The sequence below is a fragment of the Thunnus albacares genome, chromosome 2 (genome assembly GCF_914725855.1).
Source record: "Thunnus albacares chromosome 2, fThuAlb1.1, whole genome shotgun sequence".
NCBI classification, from domain to species: Eukaryota; Metazoa; Chordata; class Actinopteri; order Scombriformes; family Scombridae; genus Thunnus; species Thunnus albacares.
In genome coordinates, this window is record NC_058107.1 from 38,704,121 (window position 1) to 38,728,999 (window position 24,879).

Here is a 24,879-nt window from a genome sequence, read left to right on the forward strand (position 1 = left end):
TAATATCCAGTATGAACAGGAGGAATGATTACAGACACCTGACTGCTGCTTTAACACACTGGGAACACTGGGAACACTGGGAACCTGTTCTCTAAATGTGGGTATAAACCAGTAGACAGATGTTACTGTCTCAGTGTTTTATTATCACATGTTGAGTTTTAGTCACCAACCAGTCAAAGCTGCACTGCTGCCCAGTAGACTCACTGGTTCTACTGGATGAAATGTTCTCACGACCAACAGTTCAAAACCCAAAGATATAAAATAACACAAATCACCAGCTGTGAATGTGGCATGTTGAGTTTTTTTCTATTATAAAAATGATGAGAATAGTTTCAGATTCATCATCAAACCTGGAAACATAAATGACAAAAACAGATTCTGTTTCTGCCCCTCTGTCTAACGATGTCACGAGACACACACACACACACACACACACACACACTCACACACACACACACACACACTCACACACACACACACACTCACACACACACACACACACACACACACACACACACACACACACACACACACACTCACACACACACACACACTCACACACACACTCACACACACACACACACACACACTCTCTCTCTCTCTCTCTCTCTCTCTCTCTCTCTCCCTCTCTCTCTCTCTCTCTCCTCCCTCGTGCAGGAGGAGGTGATGACAGACTATATAGAGCCTCTCTGCTTCTCTCTGCTTTATTTCAGCCTCCTGATAATCTTCTATTAACACTTGATTCTGTTTTTAATTTTTACCACTTTAACTTCATTTCAACTATTTGACGCTTTAACTTCTTTTCTTAAACAATTTCATCCAGAAACAGGAAGCAACAAGCTGCAGCTTATTAAAGGACTCCTGCATGACCTCTTGTTGAATTAGTTTATAAAAGGAAGAAGAAGAAGAAGAAGAAGAAGAAGAAGAAGAAGAAGAAGAAGTGGAGCTTTTATTACTGATTCACTCTGACAATTTGCTGGATTTAAAAAAAAAAAAAAAAGTTTTCTCCACCTGACCCCGGCTCCCGGCTCCCCGGCTCCCCGGCCCCCCGCCGCCCCCCGTCATGGGCTCCGTGCTGCCCGGCTCCTCGCTGGGCCTGAAGCCGGGCTTCAAGCCGCAGCAGCAGCCGCTCTCTCTGGCGGACATCATCACCTCGGACATCCTGCACAGCTTCCTGTACGGCCGCTGGAGGCACGTGCTGGGCGAGCAGCCGCACCACCACGCGCACCAGCATCACCTGCAGCACGAGGACCGAACCGCGCCGAGCGCGAGCCCCAAGACCGCCTTCACCGCAGAGGTGCTCGCGCAGTCCTTCTCCGGAGGTCAGTGACGTCAATGAACTCAAACAATTCAACATGAAATATGAATCATCACTTTAATTCAGTTGATCTGATTTATTGACATTTAGAGGAACATTTTCTACTTTTGACTGTTTTTACTGATAAATATGAATATTTTCATACATGAAAGCAGCAGCTGTATCAATAACATCATCTATTGATATGATGCACGCGGTGGATAATCATATGATTCCTCTCATTTATCAGTTTTATACTTTAAGAACTTCTGATTATAATTAAATGATTTTAAAATGTAAAACTTCTATTTTTTAGATTTTGATCGATTAAACTTTAAATTGATTCTTTATCATCTGATCATCCAGCTTTTTTTTCTTCATGCAGATTCTGATTTTATGTTAAAAAAAAAAAAATAATAATAATAATTTATTTATTAATCAATTACATGTTGGAAGCTTCAGATCCGATGAATCAATTAAACTAATCGATCAACTTCCGTTTTTCAGTTTAAACTTCTTTCTGGCGATAAAAACAAAAATTTATATAAAAGTAATAATTGCTCATTAATCAGTCTAATCAATACGGCTTTAAATTCCACCTGCTGCTACAAGATTATTTATCATTTATCAATCAATTCATTCATTGATTAAGCGACCACCTGCTTTTATTTTTTAAATATCTGAAACATTATGATAATAAATATATTTTCCTTGTTGAAGAATAAAAAGCTTCTCGCGGCCTGTTTTCTGTTTTTTACTGGATGGATTTTTTTTTTTATTTTCTTTTAATTATAATTTGATTTTCTTGTAAAATTCGTTTCAGTTTTTGGTGAAATTCGTTAGTAATAATTTCATCGGAGCCGTTAAAGCTTCAATTCTTTCTGATTTATTATTAACTAATCTGCAGGAATGTCGTTTCCATGTAAATGTGTGTGTGTGTGTGTGTGTGTGTGTGTGTGTGTGTGTGTGTGTGTGTGTGTAAGGTCTCTCCTGATGGCATTTATGAGCTTTTTTTCTTTTCTTCTTCTCTGGTTTTAAATTCGGATAATCTTCCAACACTTTTATCTCCTTTTCAATCTCTTTGCTCCTTTATGTCACAACCTGTTTCACGCTCCGTCCGGACCGTGAAACAGGTTGTGACATAAAGGAGCAAAGAGACGTTTTCTCACTTTCTTTTTGCATTTTTTTAAATTTTATTTACTTTAATCTATTGTATCAACTGTATTTTTTTCACATTTGAGCATAAAATGTGTCTCCAGCTCCTTGAAAAGCCGTCATGAATTTAGATTTGTCTCCAGTGTGTCAGCGGGGGGGTGTTGGGGGGGGGTCAACACATAATGTGGCCATTCAGTGAGAAAAAAGCGCATTTAACCTCCTTTTTTCTTTCTCTCTTTTTCTGCCATTTACTCTTTTTTTTGCTGCAGCAGCAGCTTCACGCTGCTTTCACTGTTTATAGGAAAGTTCAACTTCTCCACATCCTCAACATCATCCACCTCACAAATAAACCCAAACACACACACACACACACACACACACTGAGCGTTTATAATGCTGTCAAACCTCCAGAAGAAGAGTCCGTCGGGTTTGATATTAAGTGTGTGTGTTTTTGTGTGTTTTTTTTGTGTGCAGAGGTCCAGAAGTTGTCCAGTCTGGTTTTACCCAGCGAGGTGATCATCGCTCAGAGTTCAGTTCCAGGTAAAAAAAAAAAAAACTGCATCTATTTATTTCTGCTGCTGTGTTTGTGATGCATGATGCATAAATAAACATCACATCCAGGTAGAGCTGCACCGAGAACACAGTCAACAGAAAATTCATCTGCAACCGTTTCAATCATCAAAGAATCATTTTAGTCCTTTTTTTGAGCAAAAATTCCCCCAAAAATAGCTGTTAAAATGTGAATATTTCATGCTTTTCTTTTCTTTGTCATACATGATATAAAACTGAATATCTTAGTAACGGCTGATGATGAAGACACTCATGTAGAGCAGAAAGTCTTTGGTCTTCATCACTGCAGTCTGATGTTATTGATCAGTGACGCCTGAATGCAGCTGCTTTCTCTTCAGTGTCAGTCTGAGATCAGGATGAACGGACGAAAATCATCAGTCAGTAACATGTTTGACCTTCTACAGCTGTCTGTGCTGTCAGAGGACATCATGTAGCATCATGTCGTTTTTATGTTATTGTGTGATCCTGCAGAATAAAACAAGCAGCAGAGTAACATCAGTAACAGATCTGTCTCTGTCTCTGTCTCTGTGTGTTTGTGTTTGTTTGTGTGTCTCTGTGTGTTTCGGTCTGGCAGGAGAAGGTTTGGGTATTTTCTCTAAAACGTGGATTAAAGCAGGAACAGAAATGGGACCTTTCACCGGACGCCTCATCTCACCTGAACACATCGACCTGTACAAGAACAACAACCTCATGTGGGAGGTAAACCAGTTCATCTTTACTCATATTTATATTTACACTCATATTTGTATTCAGGCCTACGTCACATTTAACAGAACATTAAATACTGCTGCAAACGGACTACTAGCAAACACATTAACAACTAACAGAGAGTCTAGGATCTGTAACAGGCTAGTTCACTAACCAACTAGATAACTGATTGATTGCTGACCAACAAACCAGCTACTGATTGGTTCGCTCTAACCAGCTACTGTAGGTAACGACACAAATACCTTATGCTAACTAACTAACTAACTAACTAACTAACTGTCTGGCTGACTGCCATCCAGTTATCTCACTAACAATAATATATTTATATATTTTCTTTATCGAGCGCTTTTCAAGGTACTTAAAGATGTTTTTAGTTAAAATGACCCTAAAAAAGAAACAAAAAAAAAAACCCAACACACTAAAAGCACAAAGTCACAACAATCTAATTCACTTAATGAATGACGCGTTAGTTTCTAGCAAACTGACTAACTGTCCAACAGGCAGTTAGCTAACGGATTGGCTAACCAATATAGCTTTAACTACCCATTGTACGTAATTAGCCAACTACCTGTAACAACCTGTCTGGCTGAGTGACCAGCCAGCTAGCTAGTTAGCAATTGCAAACCAACTTCCTGACTGATGGCTGATTATTATCATGCTACCTAACTAACCACTTCACTGGCTAACCAGCCAGTTAGCTAAATGAATAACTACGTGGATGACAATATCTCATTTGCTGCTGCAGGTAATTAGCCGACTACCTGTACTAGTCAGCCAGCCTGCTGCCTAACTAACCACCTGACTAGCTAACAGAGTGATTGTCATCCAGTCAGCTAGCTAAATAACTAACTAACTTATATGGTTACCTGATAGACAAGATTTAATTTGCGACTATAGGTAACTAGCTAACTACCAGTAAATGGCTAACTGGCTAACTGTCTAAAAGCCAGCTAGCCTGCTAATTAACTGACCAACTAAACCGCTGAATTGCACAAACAACCAAACTTATTGGTTGATGGGCTAAAAAACAAGAAAACTTAACTTACTGACTTGGTGCTACTAACCAGTAGCCTCCCAGTTATTTACATATAATGTTGTTAGATGTTAGGAAAGATAACTGGATGAATGTTTGGCCTCTCTCCTCCTCATCAGGTATTTAATGAGGACGGGACAGTCAGGTATTTCATCGATGCCAGTCAGGAGGACCAGAGGAGCTGGATGACGTACATTAAATGTGCGAGGAACGAGCAGGAGCAGAACCTGGAGGTGGTTCAGATCGGCAGCAGCATCTTCTACAAGGCTGTGGAGGTCAGTGAACGCCTCGCGTCAGTCTGCTGGGTCAGAAAACAGGGTCAGATAATTTACCAGAGAGGCAGCATCATTGTCACTTGGTTTGATCCATAACCATTAAATAATCTTCTTAAGTCAATTTTCCAATTTCTCAACTGAAATCTCACTTCATTTGTCTCACAAACCTTTAAACACCTTTTTCCCCTTTTTCTATTGCAAACATATAAAACAGTCATTACAGAACATTACACAGACAAAAAAAGATACCAGGAGACAGATATAATATAAATCTTGACACAATTAATTCTCGTATCCTGAATAAAAAAAGAAAATACTGTACTTTCAAAATTAATATATAGAAAAGATAAGCAGGTAAGATAATCAGTAGAGATAAAAGAAAACAACAACATGAATCTGGTCTATAAAGAAAAGTTACAAAACCATAAATATCTCACACATTTTACAGCTTTATTGTTTTCTGAGTTTTTAGCAGAGAACATGTTAAAATCTGTTAGAAACAAAACAATAATAAACTTTTTCTTGAGTCATCTCATCTTATGAATAAAGAATTCGCCCACAGTGACACCAGCTACATTCCTCTTTCACTGTATTGGTGAGAACGGATTGGTGTGGTGTTGTCGTCCATCCATTCAGACTTCCTGCTTTATATTTCATCTCGTCATTTGAATGCAGCTCCGTGTTTTGTTTTAACGCAGCAGAAGATTTCAGTTTATTTCAAACAGAAGAAAGCTCAAATTAAACTTTCCCGTCTGCAAAACCACGAACGTCCACATGTGAATTTAAAACATCTAAACCCTGCACGAGGCCCCTGAGAGTCTGATCAGTCTACTGTCACGATTCTTTAAACGTCTTAATTTAAACACTGAATTTAACCGTGAACATCCAAAATATCAACTGTACCTGAAATAATAAGAGTTCACGCAGATGCACAACATGATAGGAAAAAGAAAAAGGAAGAATTTTGATGTTTTGTAGTCGGCAGTAAACTGAGTCATCCTCAGAGGAAGAGCAGCAGCAGCAGCAGCAGATCAGGACTGTGGCGCCCTCTGCTGGCTGAAAGCTGAAGGTTCAAGATTCAATCAGAAACAGTTCAAACAAACAACCTCTAACTTTAAGGAATCGATGTCTTTGTTCTTGATATTTATACACATTTTTTTATGTGTAATTTATACTTTTTATTGATTTTGTTGAATGAACAAACAAAACGTCTCAACACGGGAAAAAACAAACAAACAAAAAACACACCAACGCACATATAGAGTGTCTGATATATTATGTATATTCATATGTTCTGAAGCAGACAGATGATGAACCTCCATGTTTCCTCCTCAGACGATCCCTCCGGACCAGGAGCTGCTGGTCTGGTACGGAAACTCCCACAACACCTTCCTGGGAATCCCTGGAATTCCTGGAGGAGACGAAGAACACGTCAAGAAGACAAAGAGCGGTAAAGATTACGGATTATTGTTCATAATATACTCCTTCAGTCCGACATCAGTCTGAAACATTTCTCCCTCCTCCTCCTCACAGATGAGTTCCACACCTGTGAAGGCTCCTCTTCCTCCTCCTCCTCCTCCTCCTCCTCCTCCTCTTCATCCTCCACAAGTCTCGGCCGCATGCGTTGCGTCATCTGCCATCGCGGCTTCAACTCCCGCAGCAACCTGCGCTCCCACATGCGCATCCACACGCTGGACAAGCCGTTCGTCTGCCGCTTCTGCAACCGCCGCTTCAGCCAGTCGTCCACGCTGAGGAACCACGTCCGGCTGCACACCGGCGAGCGGCCCTACAAGTGCAACGTCTGCCAGTCCGCGTACTCGCAGCTGGCCGGCCTGCGGGCGCACCAGAAGAGCGCCAGGCACCGGCCCACCGGCGGCGACCCCGGGGCCCCCGGCAGAGGAGTAGTGGTGGTGGGAGGAGGAGGAGGCGTGCACGCTGATCACTCACCTCCTACTTCTAACCCTCCACAGCTGACCGCCATGCCGCATCCCGCGTCACTGGTTCACCACATTCCCACCATGGTGCTGTGAGGGAGACACACCAAACTACACACACACACACACACATCGTACCTGAAAAACAAGATTAAATATTTAAACAAACTAAGACAGAAGCCTGTTCAGATCCAGGTGTACCCTGTTACCCAGGTAACCAGTCTGGCCAACCGGGGCTGAGCGTTCTGGTATTTTGACTCCAGACCTCAAACCTCTGAATTGTTCAGTGATTCAAACAGTTAACAGCAAAGCAAACTGAGTTTTATAGGTGAGATTAAGAAAGAAGACATTAACTTGTGAGAGTTGCTGTAAGTCGACACACAGAAACATCGACTCTTAGATCAACGTATTTCTTTGATTAACATGATAAACGTTGAGTTTCCTCCTCCGACAGCGTCCGTGTCCACTGAACACGACGTCGACCGGACGGATACATCAGGTCACTGCTGATTAGTTAGAGCAGAAAACATGAGCAGCATGTCACACTGTCAGTCTGATTATCAGGCTGATGTTGGACCACATGTGGGATCAGACCATCAGTTAAGATCATAAAAATAATGATGAGAAACCAACAAACCGTTCAACACGTTACTGACCTTTGACAGCAGAATATTTAACAATGACTCACTTCAACGTGCCAAAAACAAAGCCGAGCTGTAAACTGGTTAAAAGTGCTCCTTTTTTTAAATTACAGATGAAATCTTTATTGATCAAAACATAAAGGATGAGGTTTTAATCTGTTAATGATGTCAGGATTAGCCAGCAGATGTCGCTAAATAACTGAATCTGAATAACTGAATGATTCGAGCCATTTGAGACATTTTCAGCTACCTGGGTAACAATTTACAACAAACACTCCTCAGTGTCGCTTTAACATCAGCTGTTAGCTTGTTCTCTAAACACAAAATCAATCAGACTGATCAGAGGTAAAGCTGGGGGTCGGAGGTTTGTGTTGGTGTTAATCATGTGCACACACACACACACACACACATACACACACACACACACACACACACTCAGATAAACACAGATACACTCACACACCAGTTAAAGTCTGCTACGTCTTTATTTAAATGTTTAAAAGACGAGAAGACTCTGAAACTTGTTATAAACTCTGATGATGTTGCATGAAGAGACGGTGTTTGCCAGTAACTCCACCCGTCCACGTCAGTATCTTTGAGATGATGATGATGATGATGTCGTGCTTTGGTTTGCATGCAGTTAAAGGTTGTAATGTGAGTGTTGTAAACAAGGAGGCGCTACAGTCTGAACACTGAGGCTCCTTCAGAGGAGTTTCCTGAGTTTCTGGTAGATTATCCTGCTGGTCAGTTTAAAGAAACCATGCTAACATGTTAGCCATGTTAGCAGCTACATGCTAAAGCTCAAATTAACATTTCACATCTGAGCAGCTGCAAGCGTTAATGTCTGTTTATGTGTGAACACGACCTCGTGGAATGTAAATATTAATATTAACATCTCAACAATTTAACATAAAGTAGTAAAGATCCTATAACGTACTTATTCAAGTATCATCAGAGCCTTAATAAAACTCCCGCCATGCTAACTAACACTTTAGCATGTACCATGCTGAGCGATGCTAGCCACCGTTGGGTAATAGTTTTTACATTTTAAAATAACTGAAATGTTGAGTGACAGTAAGCTCCATGCTAACACTTAGCATCTCAACGCTAAGATTTAACAATGTGTTAGCTTAGCAGATGGTAAGCAAGATGCTATACCTTTAGCATACTTTACTAATAGCACAGTACGAAGTGCTGAAGTCCATAAAAGATGATTAGTTTTCATCTTGCGTGCATGAGATTAAAAAAGGAATCATATTTCAGGACTTTGAAGTCTATGCAGTGTTGCTCAAAGTTAGCTGCATGCTAAAGTGTTAGCATCATGGATGATCTTTGTTTTGTTTTCATCACTTCAGCTTTACTGACCGAACAGTAAATCTACTACAAACTCAGCAGAGTCCTTTAAAGAAGCTCACTACTTATTAAAACAGGCAGAACTTGAAATGTAAAAGTATTTTATTATTGTTATTATTATTATTATTATTATTATTATTATTATTATTATTATTATTACCAGTTTATGTCTGTGGTTCTTAATCTATGACTTGAGGCCCAAATTGGATCTCAGGCCTTTTTCTTTCAGACTGATCGGATGCAGTCGGCATATTAGAATCAATAATGTCTGATCTTTGTAAATGTTTTTCCCCCTGAAGTCTGATATCTGTATAAACTAATGTTGAGGATTCAGAATAACATGAAAATAGAAGTTAAATATCAGCCGAGTCCCTTTAGCTTTTCTCTTCATGGGTTGTAAATAGTGAAAGAAGAATGTGAATATAAACATGAGATGTGCTTTATGCCCAGAATATAATTCAGCTGTCACTTTATCTCTGTATATGTGTATATGTACGAGGTCATATATGACACATGTATCAGTATATGAAGTATGTTATGTTGACTTCTATAGAGGACATTGTATTTGAGCCTATATACTCCTAATAAAGTATTACTTGACCTTTACCCTTTGTTTGTGTGTGTTAATCTGTGTTTATATGAAGCTCAGTTTCAATAACTGTTGCAGGAACTGGATCTTTCTTTCAGTGACATATCAGTTAAATCTTATAGCCAGATACTACTATAAGTTTTATTTATAGTCACATAACTTTATCTATATATATCTATATACATCATGTATACAATACACAAGCTGAGAAAACCAGTTAAAAGTGATGATGTTCATAATACATTTTGAAAGATATGTTAAAACTAGATTATTAATATTGTCAGTGATGTTACAGGCTTTCATATACTTTCAATGAAAAAGGCACAAAAACTAATTGTGATAATATGACTTTACATGTAAATAAACTGTATTATAGCTTCATTTCTTAAATGTCTCCACTGTATTGGTGTATGAACAGTAAAACTATATTTTAACAACTTTGAACTGTTATATAACAAGATTTTCAGTGATTATCATTAAAGATTTGTACATGTTTATAGGCGCCGGTGTCATTTTTCTTTTGGTGGTTCCTGGTAGCTTTATACTTTGTTAAATTGACAAAATGATAAGTTACACTTTCATGTTCTATAGAGAGCTACACATCTGACTATTTACACTATATACACATTTATACACTATCAACCATTAAACTACATAAACACAATAAAACAGTGATGTAATAAAGATCCTCATGTGCTTCCTGTTGTTGTGTTTGTATGTCAGCGTGTCTGATTGACACATGAGTTGTTGTGTTTGTGTGTAAAATGAGCTGCTGTGTGTTGGAACCATGCAGGGAACCAATCAGAAAAACAATAAATCATATAGTGTAATGAGAAAGGTGTTGCTGATATGAACAACATGTTGCTGTGTGTCTGCTGCATGTTCTCCACAGCTGCTTTATAAACTGATAACATGACAGATGTTGTGTTTTCACTTCACTCTGCTGCCCCCAAGTGGCCAAAAAGTCAACTAATGCAGCTTAAAATGACTTGATGACTGTAGTCCAGTTCAGGTGTTGTGATTTGAATATTACCTTCTGTCATTTAAATCCCGTCCAGAGTTTGAACCAGTATGACCACAGAATCAAATAAAAGACTCCATAAAGCTCATCAGATGTGCTGCTTTTCTCTTTCACATGTTTTTACACCTGATTTGTTGTTGTTGTGTGAATCAGCTGTTAGCAGCTTCCTGTCTGCAGTGTAACGATCACTGATCACTGCCATACTGAAGAAAACTCTTTCTTCTGTTTCTCAGTGGTTTTATGGAGGTTTATTGGTGATCACATCAGAGATATTGATCCTCAGGAAGTCACACTGAATCATATCAATATGTGTTTCATGTCTGTGTGTTCAGATCTGAGTTATGGCTGAGAAGGATTACTGACCCCCCCCCCCCCCCCCGTGATGTTCATCCTGTCTGGACGGTTCAATCATCAGGATGTTTGTTGATGTTGTGGTTTTAATGATTTCTGCAGCCTGCAGGTGGCGGGTTTCATACACTTCCTGTAATAAAACAGACGGGGGTTTGTGGTCTGATCTGTGTCAGTTTAGGATCCTGGATGCAACTATATAACTATAACTGTATTATCTGTGATCACCCCCAAAAATAACTAGTTCTGATATTTTGTCTCTGCTGATACATATTCATGTTTTCACTGCAGAATGAAGAGAAAACAACAAATAAATCTGAAGTTCTGCTTTCTGATTTGATGACGGTGTGATGAGCTGATAACAGCAAGCAGAGTTGAGTAAGATGAGAAAACACAGGCTGAGTAAACGTACCTTTGAAACACACACTCAGCTCTACATACACAACAACAGAACAAGCCCCACGCTGCCCTACTTTCTGATGATTTACAGGAATTTGCCAATAGTTGAGTTGATCAATAACAAATAAATCTCTGTGTCAGTCTGCCGGTCAGTCAGGTCTCTCAGTCAGCGATGTGTCCTCGGCGTCGTCGGGATGAAGGTGTGTGTTCTCCTGCTGTGTGTGTGTTGTCTCTGTTGGAGGACGGAGGCTCAGTCCAGAACGTGAGTCAACATTTTGTTTCATCTATTAAGGCATTAATTACTGCTTAATGAACTACTAATTACACAACATTAAACTGAATTCATCAGCTGTTTGAGGCGCTCTGGTAGCTGCAGGTTAAAGGTTTTAAAACTTTGCCAGAGCCTGCAACACCACTTTTAGGTTTCCATAAGGATGCATTTGTACATATGATATATACACTACTGATGGACACTAGAGCTGCAACAATTGGACGAATAATCATTTTAGTCATTTTTTTAAGCAAATATGCCAAAATGTTTTGGTTTCAGCTTCTCATATGTGATGACTTCATGCTTTTCTTTGTTCTATATGATGATAAACTGAACATCTTTGGGTTTTGGACTCTTGGTCTGACAAAATAGATGAACAATTTGATTAAAACAGGCTTTTTTTCCCCCTATTTTCTGACATTTTAATTTAATAATTAATCGTGAAACCAGCAGGTTAACTAATAATGAAAGTAATCATTAGTTACAGACCAAGAAATGCAGCAAGGTGCCAACTAAGGAAAGGAAGCTAGGAGCTAGCAAACATGAACATGAACCAAAATTAGTGTGAATATTTTAAGACAAATGAAACGCATGTAAACAGCTTTATGCTTCAGTTTACATCAGATGTCTTCTCTCTCAGGTATCTGATAACAGCTCCTCTCACGCTGCACGTGGACGCCGTGGAGACGGTGGTGCTGCAGTTATTTGGTTATTCAGGTGAGGTGAGGGTCCATGTCTTCTTGAGGCCCTCCATGTCTCAGCCTCATCTGGTGGAGGAGGCCGTGACCCTGAACAGCCAGAACAACTACCAGGCTGCCGTCAAAGTCCAAGTGAGTCATCACACACATACACACACACTGAGCCAGATGGTTGTTGGTTTATCTGCACTTACACTAACCAGAGAGTTTACTCATGATGTCTCTTCTCCAGCTCTTCCGAGGGCAGCTGAAGGAGACCATGAAGCATGTGATCCTCCACGTCCAATCAGCAGAGTTCAACCAGAATGTGCCCATCGCTGTCAGCCGCTCCAACGGCTTCCTGTTCATCCAGACCGACAAACCGCTGTACACGCCGCAACAGAAGGGTGAGACTGTTGTCACAGGTTTTAGTGCAACTGCTCAACTGTTTGACAGTTTAAAACAGCACAACACACAAAGAAGAGCAGTCTGACCTGTTGGCCGATGAGCAATTACTAGACCGTGTGGAGGTTAAATGTCTTGTCTTGCTTCTAAAAATTGATCAAAATCAAGTTTTAGGGTTGTATGAGAGCAGATGTTATGAGCCTTGTGTTTACATTGTTATCTACTGCAGATTTATAATGAGTCATGTAAAAGTTTTGATGTTTTGGGGCCAAATATTTTTGATAGAGGGCCAGATTTAGCCCACGGGCCACTATTTGCCTATCAGTGCTCTAGTTGAACTTTGTCACTTCTTCAGTCAGACAGGAATTCCCCGTCGCTCATCAAACACACAGAAGTGTTTGTTGTCAGACAGGATGCTTTCAGCAGAATTTATTAACAAAACTAAATTCATTATCAAGCTCAACGTCTGTCATATTTTCATTTTCACAGATAAACCCAAAGCATTCAGAGCCTGACTGCTGTACCACTAACAGAAAAATACTAAACATTCAATTAATTCATTTTCATGCCAAATAAGTTCCCATGAACACTTTAAAACACGTAGAAAATGTTCTTCCTCTTCTTAACAAGCTTTAACATGAAACCTATCGACTTACAAAGGAAAACATTAAAAACAAACGTCATATAAAACACAGAACAATAACTAACTCACCGCAATAACTTCTTACTTATGTGTGCTGTCCGTCACCATGTTAGCATTAGCGTCATGCTAGCCCTCTCTCAACAGGACTGGGCTACACTACAGTTTCACCACTGAGACCTTTATCTAACATCAGTACTTGAGTTACATCAAACTAACTGCTGAGAGAGAAACAGGACGCTGAATTATAAACTCTCCAATCAAAAAAATATGTCAATTAATGTAATAGTTGCTATCGAATCGATCATCAAGTCAGATAAATACACAAACAACAACGTGACTCCATTCTGTTTGGGTCACACGTCGTCTGTGTTTTGTTTTTGTCTTTCTTCAGTACAGACGCCATGTTTGTTTCCTACTGTTGTCATGGAAACGTTCTTATTGGCTTGACCTAGCCTATATTGCCCAGTGAAGAGTTCAGTATGTTCACCGGGTCACATGTTTGTCCTGGTTGGGTTCTGGCTGACTCTTGTGACAATGAGGAACCTAAAAGGGTTTTAGAAATGCTTTTGATGGCTACATACATGAAGTAACGTTAAATTCATCATTTATCTGGTGTGTGTGTGTGTGCAGTCAAGGTGAGGGCGTTCTCCCTGAACCAGGAGCTGAGGCCAGCCAATCGTAGCGTGTTCCTGACCTTCAGGGTGAGTGTAATGACCTGCTGGACCAGCGGGGGCAGCAATACATTACAACATGTTTCAACAAGTTTGTTTCTTTCATGTCTCCTTTCATCTTTATTTTCATTTCATGTTCAGGACCCGGATCATAAAATAGTGGACATCGTGGAGATGATTGATGTCAACAATGGAATCCCTTCCATGCAAAATCCCTTCAAGATCCCCATCAGACCAAAGTAAGAACTTAAAACACCACACAGAATATAGAGATATTTCAGTCTGTAGGGTCTTTAAGGTGAGTCTGTAATGTTGTAGAGGCAAAGTTGCTTACGTGTGTCCTGCCTCCAATTATCCACACTAGTCCTTGTACGATGAAACAATACACACCTTTGTTGTAAGGTCCAGTAAGTTTGGGATACCAAAATAAATTCCAAAGGACACGGTAAGAAACCTCCACAGCTACACCATGTCTGAACTAATGAACCTGAACTGACTGCCGACAGGTGTTGCATACGGCACTCTCTCTCTTAAAGAGGCAGTACTTATTTGCCAAGGTGCATGAAATTCTTCCCAAATAAGTAAATTAAATTACGTACTTCTGCTTAAACTTAATTCTTAATTCTTACATTTAAACGTCAAGCCTTTATATTATAAAAAACATATATTTTAACCATAGTTTATTAAGGCCGGCACACAAGGATGAATAAGAACAACAAAAACAAATTAAAGGGGACCTGTTATGCTCATTTCCAGCTCTATGTTTTTATTTTTGGACTCTACTAGAGCAGCTTTGCATGATTCACCATTGAAAACTCCTTATTTATCTTAAACGGGCCCTTTATGCAGCCCCTCAGTTCAGCCTCTAACAGGCAGTTTTAGCTCCTGTCTCTTTAAGGCCCGCCTCCCAATGAGCCCACTCTGTTCTGATTGGCCAGCTTCAGGAAGCCTGCCAAGGGGCAGCCTATCAGTTGTGTTAAGTTACCACCAATAAAAACCCAACGTTTCCTGCTTTACTGCTTCATATTAAAGCCTTTTAAATGACTAAATAACAGGAGACTTTTATTGTGAAGAATTTACAGAAAATTAAACATGTTCCTCACTGCATTAGCGGAGCTTCGTTAGTAGTGTTAAAAAACAGTTGACAGAACAACATCTGGAAATATTTGGAGCTGTTTATTGATCAGATCAGTTTGAAATAACACAGAGCTGCAGACGACCAGCACACCTCCAACAGGTAAACTACTTATTTCACTTTGCCCTGCTGTGTAATGGAGTCATGGCTCGGTGTGACTACCCATAAATCACTGGGAAAACACCATCATGTCAGCAGAGCAGAGCAGTGAACTGGCGTGCTGTGCTTGGAGCAGATGACCATATAAAGAAATCCGTCACCAGCCGAGGTCGGCTCAGGCATATGAACATCTGACATTGTAACATTATATAAATGACTGAAAATAAGGAAAAGCATCGTAGGTCCCCTTTAATTTCAAAGTTTGGCTCATACAGTCGTTAATGTGATTCCAGGCTGTCTGTGATGTTATTAATGTTAGGGTTTCCACCAGAATTGTTGGCCTGGCGGAGGGAGGTTATGCTGTGCAGCAAAATGTGTTGTGGTTTGTAAAGGTGTTCGGATATACACTGATTACATTACTTGCCCACCGTTGTTTTGCTTTTTTTTATAGAAATAAAACCTATTTAGTTAATTTTCGCGTATCAGCACCTACATTTATCAAATAAAAAAACTCTAATTTGTAAAATACTAAGTGTGTTATCAATGCAGTCAGATGACAGATGCTGCTATTATCAGCAGAAAGTGTCCGTGAGTCAAACCGCAGAGAGCAGCAGAGAACAGCAGAGAACAGCAGAGAACAGTAGAGAACAGTAGAGAACAGTAGAGAACAGTAGAGAGCAACAGAGAGCAGCAGAGAACAGTAGAGAACAGTAGAGAGCAACAGAGAGCAGCAGAGAGTAACAGAGTAACAGAGAGCAGCAGAGAGTAACAGAGAGCAGCAGAGAGCAGCAGAGAGTAACAGAGAGCAGCAGAGAGCAGCAGAGAACAGCAGAGAGTAACAGAGAGCAGCAGAGAGTAACAGAGAGCAGCAGAGAGCAGCAGAGAGTAACAGAGAGCAGCAGAGAGTAACAGAGAGCAGCAGAGAGCAGCAGAGAGTAACAGAGAGCAGCAGAGAGTAACAGAGAGCAACAGAGAGCAGCAGAGAGTAACAGAGTAACAGAGAGCAGCAGAGAGCAGCAGAGAGTAACAGAGAGCAGCAGAGAGCAGCAGAGAACAGCAGAGAGTAACAGAGAGCAGCAGAGAGCAGCAGAGAGCAACAGAGAACAGCAGAGTAACAGAGAGCAGCAGAGAACAGCAGAGAGCAACAGAGAACAGCAGAGAGTAACAGAGAGCAGCAAAGAGTAGCAGAGAGCAGCAGAGAGCAACAAAGAGCGGCAGAGAGCAACAAAGAGCGGCAGAGAGCCAGAGAGTCTGTCCTCCCTCCTGTTCTCTCATAACGCCAGCTGTTGCAGCGAGCAGCTGCTCTCATGTCTCCCTTGGTCACCAAGTTTTACGGCTCTCTGCTACACTATTCATATAACACATTTTAGTTTAGAAAACATCTTAAAATACATTTAAAAATAAAATCCTTGACACTCAGACTCAGCTTGCAATAAACTGGTGGAAACCCTGAATGTGATTCCAGGCTGCATGTAATGTTATTAATGTGATTCCAGGCTGCATGTAATGTTATTAATCTGATTCCAGGTTGCGTGTAATGTTATTAATGTGATTCCAGGCTGCGTGTAATGTTATTAATCTGATTCCAGGCTGCGTGTAATGTTATTAATTTGATTCCAGGCTGTGTGTAATGTTATTAATGTGATTCCAGGCTGTGTGTAATGTTATTAATCTGATTCCAGGCTGCGTGTAATGTTATTAATTTGATTCCAGGCTGTGTGTAATGTTATTAATGTGATTCCAGGCTGCGTGTAATGTTATTAATCTGATTCCAGGCTGTGTGTAATGTTATTAATGTGATTCCAGGCTGTGTGTAATGTTATTAATGTGATTCCAGGCTGCGTATAATGTTATTAATGTGATTCCAGGTTGGGGATTTGGTTCATTGAAGCTGCATATTCTAATGATTTCACCACAACAGCAAAAGCAGACTTTGAAGTTAGAGAATACGGTAACACCAAATTATCTTTCTTATATAAGTTTAGGCATAGTAACGGTATGTAATTATTATTATGCAAATAAGTGTAAATTAAATGTACATTTTAACTGTTCCTGTGTCAGTTCTTCCCAGTTTCTCCATCCTGGTGGAACCACAAACGAACTTCATCAGCTACGGAAACTTCAAACATTTCAACTTCAAGGTCTCAGCCAGGTGAATAAACACATCGTGTTCAGAGATCCAGAACAGAAGCAGTTTAAATGATCTGTCTGATACATAATTCCCTGAATGTATATGTTTACCTGTCTCAGGTATCTCCACGGTGCTCCGGTGGCTGACGGCGAGGTGTTTCTGCGTTACGGCTACGTTACCAAGACGGACACCATTATCATCCCAAAGTCCATAACCACTGAGAGAGTAAGAACCCTGAACTCTGATCTACTGCAGATATAATACACACCTGCACTCAACTTAGAATGGTCTGTTTTATTATTATTATTATTAGGGACCGAGCCCAGAAGGCAGAGGACTAATGTAAAACAGTAGTCTATTGTTTTTCATGTGTTTGTTTGTTTGTTTGTTTCTTTCTTTATTATTACGCCACTTAAACCCTTAATTTGACCCGTTAAACATGCTCAAAAACTCACCAAATTTGGCACACACATCAGGTCTGGTGAAAAATTTGATCAAATGTAAAAATTAACCCCCAAAGTGCCAAAATGTCCTCTCTAGCGCCACCTAACTAAAATGGCCGCCACGGCCCGTAGGAATGTCATAAAGAGATCAAACCAAAACTCAGTTATTCGTCTCATCAAGACCTACAAATCATACACTGACACCCCTGACCTAAATCCAACAGGAAGTCCACAATTAGCCTTTCAAAATAAGACTTTGCCCCAATTTTGGACCCTGAACAAATGCTATCTCCTCCGAGGGCGTTAATGGTATCGGCTTCAAACTTTAATAGATGACTTATGACACTGTGCTGAAAAAAAGTCGCTAAAAACTTTGTAATAACTCGAATGGTTTGGATTTAATAAGCCCTGAAAGTTGCAGTGCCACATCACCCTTCCAATGTAAACCAATGGGGAGGCAATCTATGGGCATGAACTTTGTGTCAAACAGAGGCTTCTGACATCTAAACTATAAGTCTGACCACTTTCAAACCTGTATCAATGGATTCGCCATGAAATTTCCAACTGAAATATGATTTTTAATGTAAGATTTAGCCAAAGTCATGGGATTTATGAGGATATTTCACAAGAAGCGTACTCTAAAATCCTCCTCTCCAACTGCTCCTGGTGATGTCACTCCCTCAGTGCTGTGAAACATTCCGCAATACACACTCATTATAAAATCACAGGAGGAGCAAGAAAAGACTTTAAAACTCACACTCTAATATCTCAAAAACAATAAAAGATAGAAAACACATGTAAATTCAAGATTTGTAGGTCAAAGTCTCGTGACTCATTTAAAGTTCAAATGAAGTTTGTATCTAAAACTATGTGGAAGCAGTAAATGTTCAAAAAGGTGTGGGTTCACTCACACTCTCCATTCAAGTATTTTTCTGTCCAGCTGCAGTTACTTATTGTCTCTACACACCTGACAGTACACATGTCAATCAAACTTTCAAAATAAAAGCACACCACACTTGTAATAAATATCCCTCATTTTTAAAAAGCAAAATGATCTGATCATGATAATTATTTGCTAAAAGTGTCTGGGTCTCAGAAACCACAAAACTTGGCAGACAGGCTAAAAAAGTTGCCCACTACTACATCAACTGACCTCATGGTGGAGCTTTAATAACAACTTTTACGTTTTTGCAGATAATTTCCAAACTGAACGAGCTGGACGCAAAATTCTCTTCCGTGAATTCTGTGAAAGACTTCACATCATTCAGGAACAGGAACCTCTGACTACATGATTTTCCTCCATTTTGAATCAGTCCAAAAGTTTCAAGTTTTCACAGCTTTCAAATATTTTATTCATGAATCTACAACGACACCGATTGGCTTCAGTTTATTTTCAACGCCTGAACAGCATTTAGTCTCAACCAACATGTGCATCAAAAACTTTCAAGTATCGAATGTTGAGTCAGATTATTGGTCTCAGTGACTTTCTCTTTGATCTTTGATTTTCTTGTTTAAATCAGGAAACTTCTCAAAGTTGTTGTTCAGCTGTACTGGTGAAAGAAACACTGACGCACTAGTTGTGTTTCAATCCAAACAGAGAGCAACAGAGAGTAACAAAGAGCAGCAGAGAACAGCAGAGAGCAGCAGAGAACAGCAGAGAGCAGCAGAGAGCAGCAGAGAACAGCAGAGAGCAGCAGAGAACAGCAGAGAGCAGCAGAGAACAGCAGAGAGCAGCAGAGAACAGCAGAGAACAGCAGAGAGCAGCAGAGAACAGCAGAGAGCAGCAGAGAACAGCCGAGAACAGCAGAGAGCAGCAGAGAGCAGCAGAGAGCAGCAGAGAGTAACAAAGAGCAGCAGAGAACAGCAGAGAGCAGCAGAGAACAGCAGAGAGCAGCAGAGAGTAACAAAGAGCAGCAGAGAGCAGCAGAGAGAAGCAGAGAGCAGCAGAGAACAGCAGAGAGCAACAGAGAGCAGCAGAGAACAGCAGAGAGCAACAGAGAGCAGCAGAGAACAGCAGAGAGCAGCAGAGAGCAGCAGCATCTGCACCTGTTTTTATTCACATTTTCAATTTATACTTAAAAAACAAAGTGGAAACACCAGGAATTCAAAAAAAGGTTGAAATGTTTGAAGGTATTGTTTCCTGTCTGAGCAGCTCGAATATAAACAGACTGAATGAATAAATGATGACATCATGAATCATGTGACTTAAACGTCACTGAAGAGCTGAAAATATCAGATCTGTGTGGAGCGATGATGAGGAGACTGTAACCTTCCTCACATCAATACATGAAACTAACAGAAACGTCGTATCTCCATCATGTTTTCCATCGTTTGAGCTTTGACTGTCGCTCTTTGATGATGTCATCTCGTTGTGTCGTCTTCTTCTTCTGCAGCAGTTAAACGGCACCGACTGGAGAATTAGTTTATCTGCTGATATTCACACAACAGCAGTGGATGGAAACAAACATTCACTACATGTTATACTCATTATTTTCTGGAAATTCAGTTAAAATTTTCATTACATTTGGATGGAAACTTGGCTGCTGATGAGTTTGTCATACTTTGGTAAATGTCAAAAGAGTTTAATAAAAAAAAAAAATTTTATATTCCTCAAACTAAGATATTGAAAAAAAGTATTATTTGGTATCAAGTGTCTTATTGCCACCAGTATTCAAATATTGAAATGATTTTTATGTTTGTGTGTGTCCTTCAGTTGTCCAATAGAGGTGAGGTGGACGTGACCGTCAACATGGAGGAGGTGCTGTCCAAACACAGCGAACCCAAAGACCTCAACAGTGTGGTGGGGAATTACTTGTATATCACTGTACTACTGCAGGAGAGTACAGGTACACACACACACACCAGAGGAAGAAAGTAACTAAGTACATTTACACAAGTACTGCACTGAAGTACATTTTAGAGGTATTTGTGTTTTACTTGAGTATTTCCATGTGATGCTACTTTCTACATTTCAGAGGGAAATATTGTACTTTCTACTCCACTACATTTATTTGACAGCTTTAGTTACTTTTCAGATGAAGATTTGACACAATGGATAATATAACAAGCTTTTAAAATACAACACATTGTTAAAGATGAAACCAGTGGTTTCCAACCTTTTTGGCTTTTGACGTCTTACAAAAAGCAGTGTGTAGTCGGGGTCACATTTCACATGTCTATGAGTTGTTAACAGCTCCACCAAATAGTGATTTTTCCCTCTAAACTTCTCACATGCTTTCATTTCAATAAATGTTCAAATGATCCAATATTTCAGCAAAAATCAAAGATTAGAGAAAAAGTCCAAAAACTGAAAACAGATTTGTGTATCAGAACTTTGTTTTTTCTTCTTTCCTCTCCCATTAATCATCTCACCACCCCTCAGATTTATCTGCTGACCCTTTGGAGGGGCCCGACCCCTAGGTTGGGAACCACTGGACTAAACTAGCTAACTGTATATAAAGTAGTGTAAACTAGCTCCACCTCCAGCAGCTACAACAGTAACATGCTGCTCTAACACTGATGCTTCACTATTAATAATCTAATGATGTCATATATAATAATATATCAGTCAGAGGGACCAAACCACTACTTTTACTGCAATACTTTAACTACATCAAGCTCATAATACTTATGTACTTTTACTGCAATACTTTAACTACATCAAGCTCATAATACTTATGTACTTTTACTGCAATACTTTAACTACATCAAGCTCATAATACTTATGTACTTTTACTGTAATACTTTAACTACATCAAGCTCATAATACTTATGTACTTTTACTGCAATACTTTAACTACATCAAGCTCATAATACTTATGTACTTTTACTGTAATACTTTAACTACATCAAGCTCATAATACTTATGTACTTTTACTGCAATACTTTAACTACATCAAGCTCATAATACTTATGTACTTTTACTGCAATACTTTAACTACATCAAGCTCATAATACTTATGTACTTTTACTGCAATACTTTAACTACATCAAGCTCATAATACTTATGTACTTTTACTGCAATACTTTAACTACATCAAGCTCATAATACTTATGTACTTTTACTGTAGTAGATTTTTCATGCAGGACTTTTACTTGTAATGGAGTATTTGAACTTTGATGTATTGGTACTTTTACTGCAGTAAAGGATCTGAGTACTTCTTCCACCACTGACACACACACACACACACACACGCAAACACACGGATACCCCCCCCCATCCCATCTCACCTCACCTGACCCCCCCTCTCTGACTCTCAGGTGGTATCTCCCAGGAGGCGGAGTTTACAGCAGTGAAGTTTGTCAAATCACCGTACAGACTGAGCCTGGTGTCCACGGCCCCTTTCATCAAACCTGGACTTCCTTTTAACATCCAGGTGAGACGAATGCCAATTTATCACTAATATATACAGTAACATTCATATCATGTAAATAGTATAATAAATATTATAGAGGCTAGGGATAAAATAGTGCAGAGGAACATTACAATTAATCAATGTATATATGTTTTTCATCCAGAAAGCACACTGTAAGGAATAGGTAAAACTGTGAATCTAGTCATATTAATAGAGGCAGAACAAGGAAGTCTAATTTGTGTTTTGTTTTGTTTTTTTTATAGCCAGCTGCAGAATACATTATCTAATCAATATAGTGTTCCATATGAAAACAGTTGTAGGCGTTAAAATGCAAACTCTAATCAGAAAGAACAAATAATTGTAATAGAAACAGAAAACAGGTTTGTAGTTACACAGTAAATACAAATATTTATGCTCACATACAAACCTGTGTGAACAAACAACCATATGTTCAGTCTTTTTAGCATTTTAGCATCATCGGACAGTGTTTCCCTGTTGAGCTGCAGGTGGAAGTAAAGTAACAAAAAGAGGAACTTTGACAGTAAAAAGACTGTAACGTTGAAAGATATCTACTGGATTTGACTCATTTGGACGCTGAAGCTCCGTGACAGGCTTCAGAAGGAGGACTGTGGATTTTGTCCTCCATCACTTCCATTGTAAGGTCATTATGAAGGGATCTTCTAATGGTCAGTATGAACAGGAGGAATGATTACAGCAAGAAACACAGCTTTAATGTTCATTTGAAGACTGACTGTTGGTTTAAGACACACCTGAAAAACTGTGAACTCGTCCTTTAATGTCATTGTTTTTAATTAGTTTGTATTTCTCCTTTGCCAACAATTTCTTACTTTTACTTTTGAGAAGAGTATTGAGAAGTTGGAAAGAGGAATTACACCCAATAAAATAATTCAAATGAAATGTGTTATTCACACACTGAAGTCATTTTAATGAACAGTTACAGGCCGACGGGATCATCTTTGTAAAATGATGGACTTTATATATTCTCTCTCTCTCCAGGTGTTGGTGAAGGATCACCTGGACAAGCCGGTGGACCGGATTCGGGTTCGTCTGGTGGAGCGACAGCTGTGGAGACAGGGGGACGTGATCGAGGACCTGCCCTGTCCTGACAGCTCCATCAGCCAATCAGATGGCCTCGCTGTCTTCATCTGCAACACTCCACCTGAGGCTATCAAAACTGTGCTGAAGGTGAGGGGAGGGTGGTGTTTACTTGTTTTTGTTTACCTGTTGTTGTTGACTGGTCATCTCTCTGTTGTTGACTCAGTTTGAGACGGCGGACACCGCCCTCCCAGCTGCCAGTCAGGCCAGTCTGACTCTGGAGGCGAAGGCCTATCACTCTCCGAACGAGCGCTACCTGTACATCGACCCGCCGATGCCCAGCCAAGGTCTGCGTGTGGGACAATACGCCAACATCAAGGTGTTCTCGGCCACGCCCTCCTACATACTTGTCGAATCCCTCAGCTTCCTGGTGAGAAAACTCAGCTGCTGATGCACGTTGTCAGTGTTACTCCTGTTTCCATAGTTACCTGTGACATCACTGCGTCCCTCCTGTGTGTGTGTGTGTGTGTTACCTCAGGTGCTCTCTAAAGGGAAGGTGGTGGACTTTGGCACTGTGAGGTTTCCCTCCAGAGCTGACCCCAAAACGACTGTGAGTTTCGTGGTGACGAGCGCCATGGCCCCGTCCATCAGACTGCTGGTCTACTACATCCTGTATGGGGAGGGGACGTCAGAGCTGGTGGCTGACTCTGTCTGGCTGGATGTCAGAGACAAGTGTGTCAGTGGACTTCAGGTACAGGAAGTTACACAAGTTCATATGATTTATTTGGAATAACGTCCTCCTCTGTGCTGCTACTGGTGGATGGAAGAGGAATTACAGCATTACTAGAGATTAAAACGATAGTTTCTATTGTTGCTATGGTGGATAAGAGTAGAAACAGATAGATACCAGTAAAAAAACGGTAGACATTTTTCATCAGTAAGATTTCCAACCATCTAGTTCATATTTTTAACGTTCTTCCTTTGATGAATTTTAAGAGCTCTTGATTGACTGAAAGGCTAATTTAATCATGAAAGGATTCTTCAAAACTACTGGACAGATTTCCATAATATATTGATATCCATAGTTCCCTGGAGGTGATTGATGACCTTCACTAGTGGTAAAACTCTCAGAGTAGATAAATCATCACAATGTTTTTTGTTCATGAATCATAAAAATAAAATAAAAATGAAAAATAAAAAGACGTTATTTTCAGTACACTATGTAAAAAGTATATTTTGTACTGACATGTGTGTGTGTGTGTGTGTGTGTGTGTATGTGTGTGTGTGTGTATGTGTGTGTATGTGTGTGTGTGTGTGTGTGTGTGTGTGTGTGTATGTGTGTGTGTATGTGTATGTGTGTGTGTGTGTGCATGTGTGTGTGTGTGTGTGCAGACCGAGCTGTCATATCAGAGGCGGGACTACAAACCGAAGCAGAACCTCAAGCTGGACATCAGGACCAATCATGAAGGCCTGGTAGCCCTGTCTGCGGTAGACTCCGGCCTCTACACCTTGCGACCTAACTACCGAGACCCCGTTACCATGGTAACACACACAGACAGAATAACATCCCATTTTAGCTCTGAGACATTGGTTTATGTATAACCTGCTCAGTAACAGGAGGTACGGTGGCCTGCAGGTGCTGCGTCACATCGAGCAGAGCGACCAGGGCT

At 40.0% G+C, this 24,879-nt stretch overlaps 2 protein-coding genes across 3 annotated transcripts in view; both read left to right on the forward strand.

Annotated features, from left to right (window-relative positions):
* Nucleotides 1-711: 711 nt before the first annotated feature.
* On the forward strand, nt 712-9,572 carry LOC122968786 (PR domain zinc finger protein 12-like). The gene is made up of 6 exons (XM_044334268.1): nt 712-1,322; nt 2,927-2,992; nt 3,597-3,721; nt 4,883-5,038; nt 6,374-6,488; nt 6,572-9,572. Exons 1-6 carry the CDS (start codon nt 1,064-1,066, stop codon nt 7,066-7,068), a joined length of 1,218 nt encoding a protein of 405 aa, XP_044190203.1. The 5' UTR covers nt 712-1,063; the 3' UTR covers nt 7,069-9,572.
* Nucleotides 9,573-11,145: 1,573 nt separating this feature from the next.
* The window catches only part of c5 (complement component 5), a 39,375-nt gene continuing 25,641 nt past the window's right edge, over nt 11,146-24,879 (forward strand). The window contains exons 1-15 of one of the 2 annotated variants that reach the window (XM_044333667.1): nt 11,146-11,585; nt 12,235-12,424; nt 12,525-12,678; nt 13,950-14,020; nt 14,132-14,229; nt 17,093-17,175; nt 17,286-17,376; nt 17,475-17,580; nt 20,512-20,644; nt 22,059-22,174; nt 23,171-23,359; nt 23,436-23,639; nt 23,748-23,960; nt 24,602-24,751; nt 24,846-24,879. The exon at nt 24,846-24,879 is cut by the window's right edge and continues 93 nt beyond it. In XM_044333667.1, the coding sequence (XP_044189602.1) occupies nt 11,518-11,585; nt 12,235-12,424; nt 12,525-12,678; nt 13,950-14,020; nt 14,132-14,229; nt 17,093-17,175; nt 17,286-17,376; nt 17,475-17,580; nt 20,512-20,644; nt 22,059-22,174; nt 23,171-23,359; nt 23,436-23,639; nt 23,748-23,960; nt 24,602-24,751; nt 24,846-24,879 (1,900 nt within the window). In that variant the 5' untranslated portion in view covers nt 11,146-11,517. Of the gene's footprint in view, nt 11,586-12,234; nt 12,425-12,524; nt 12,679-13,949; nt 14,021-14,131; nt 14,230-17,092; nt 17,176-17,285; nt 17,377-17,474; nt 17,581-20,265; nt 20,364-20,511; nt 20,645-22,058; nt 22,175-23,170; nt 23,360-23,435; nt 23,640-23,747; nt 23,961-24,601; nt 24,752-24,845 lie in introns of those variants that run through there. The other variant, XM_044333677.1, reaches the window with a different exon arrangement.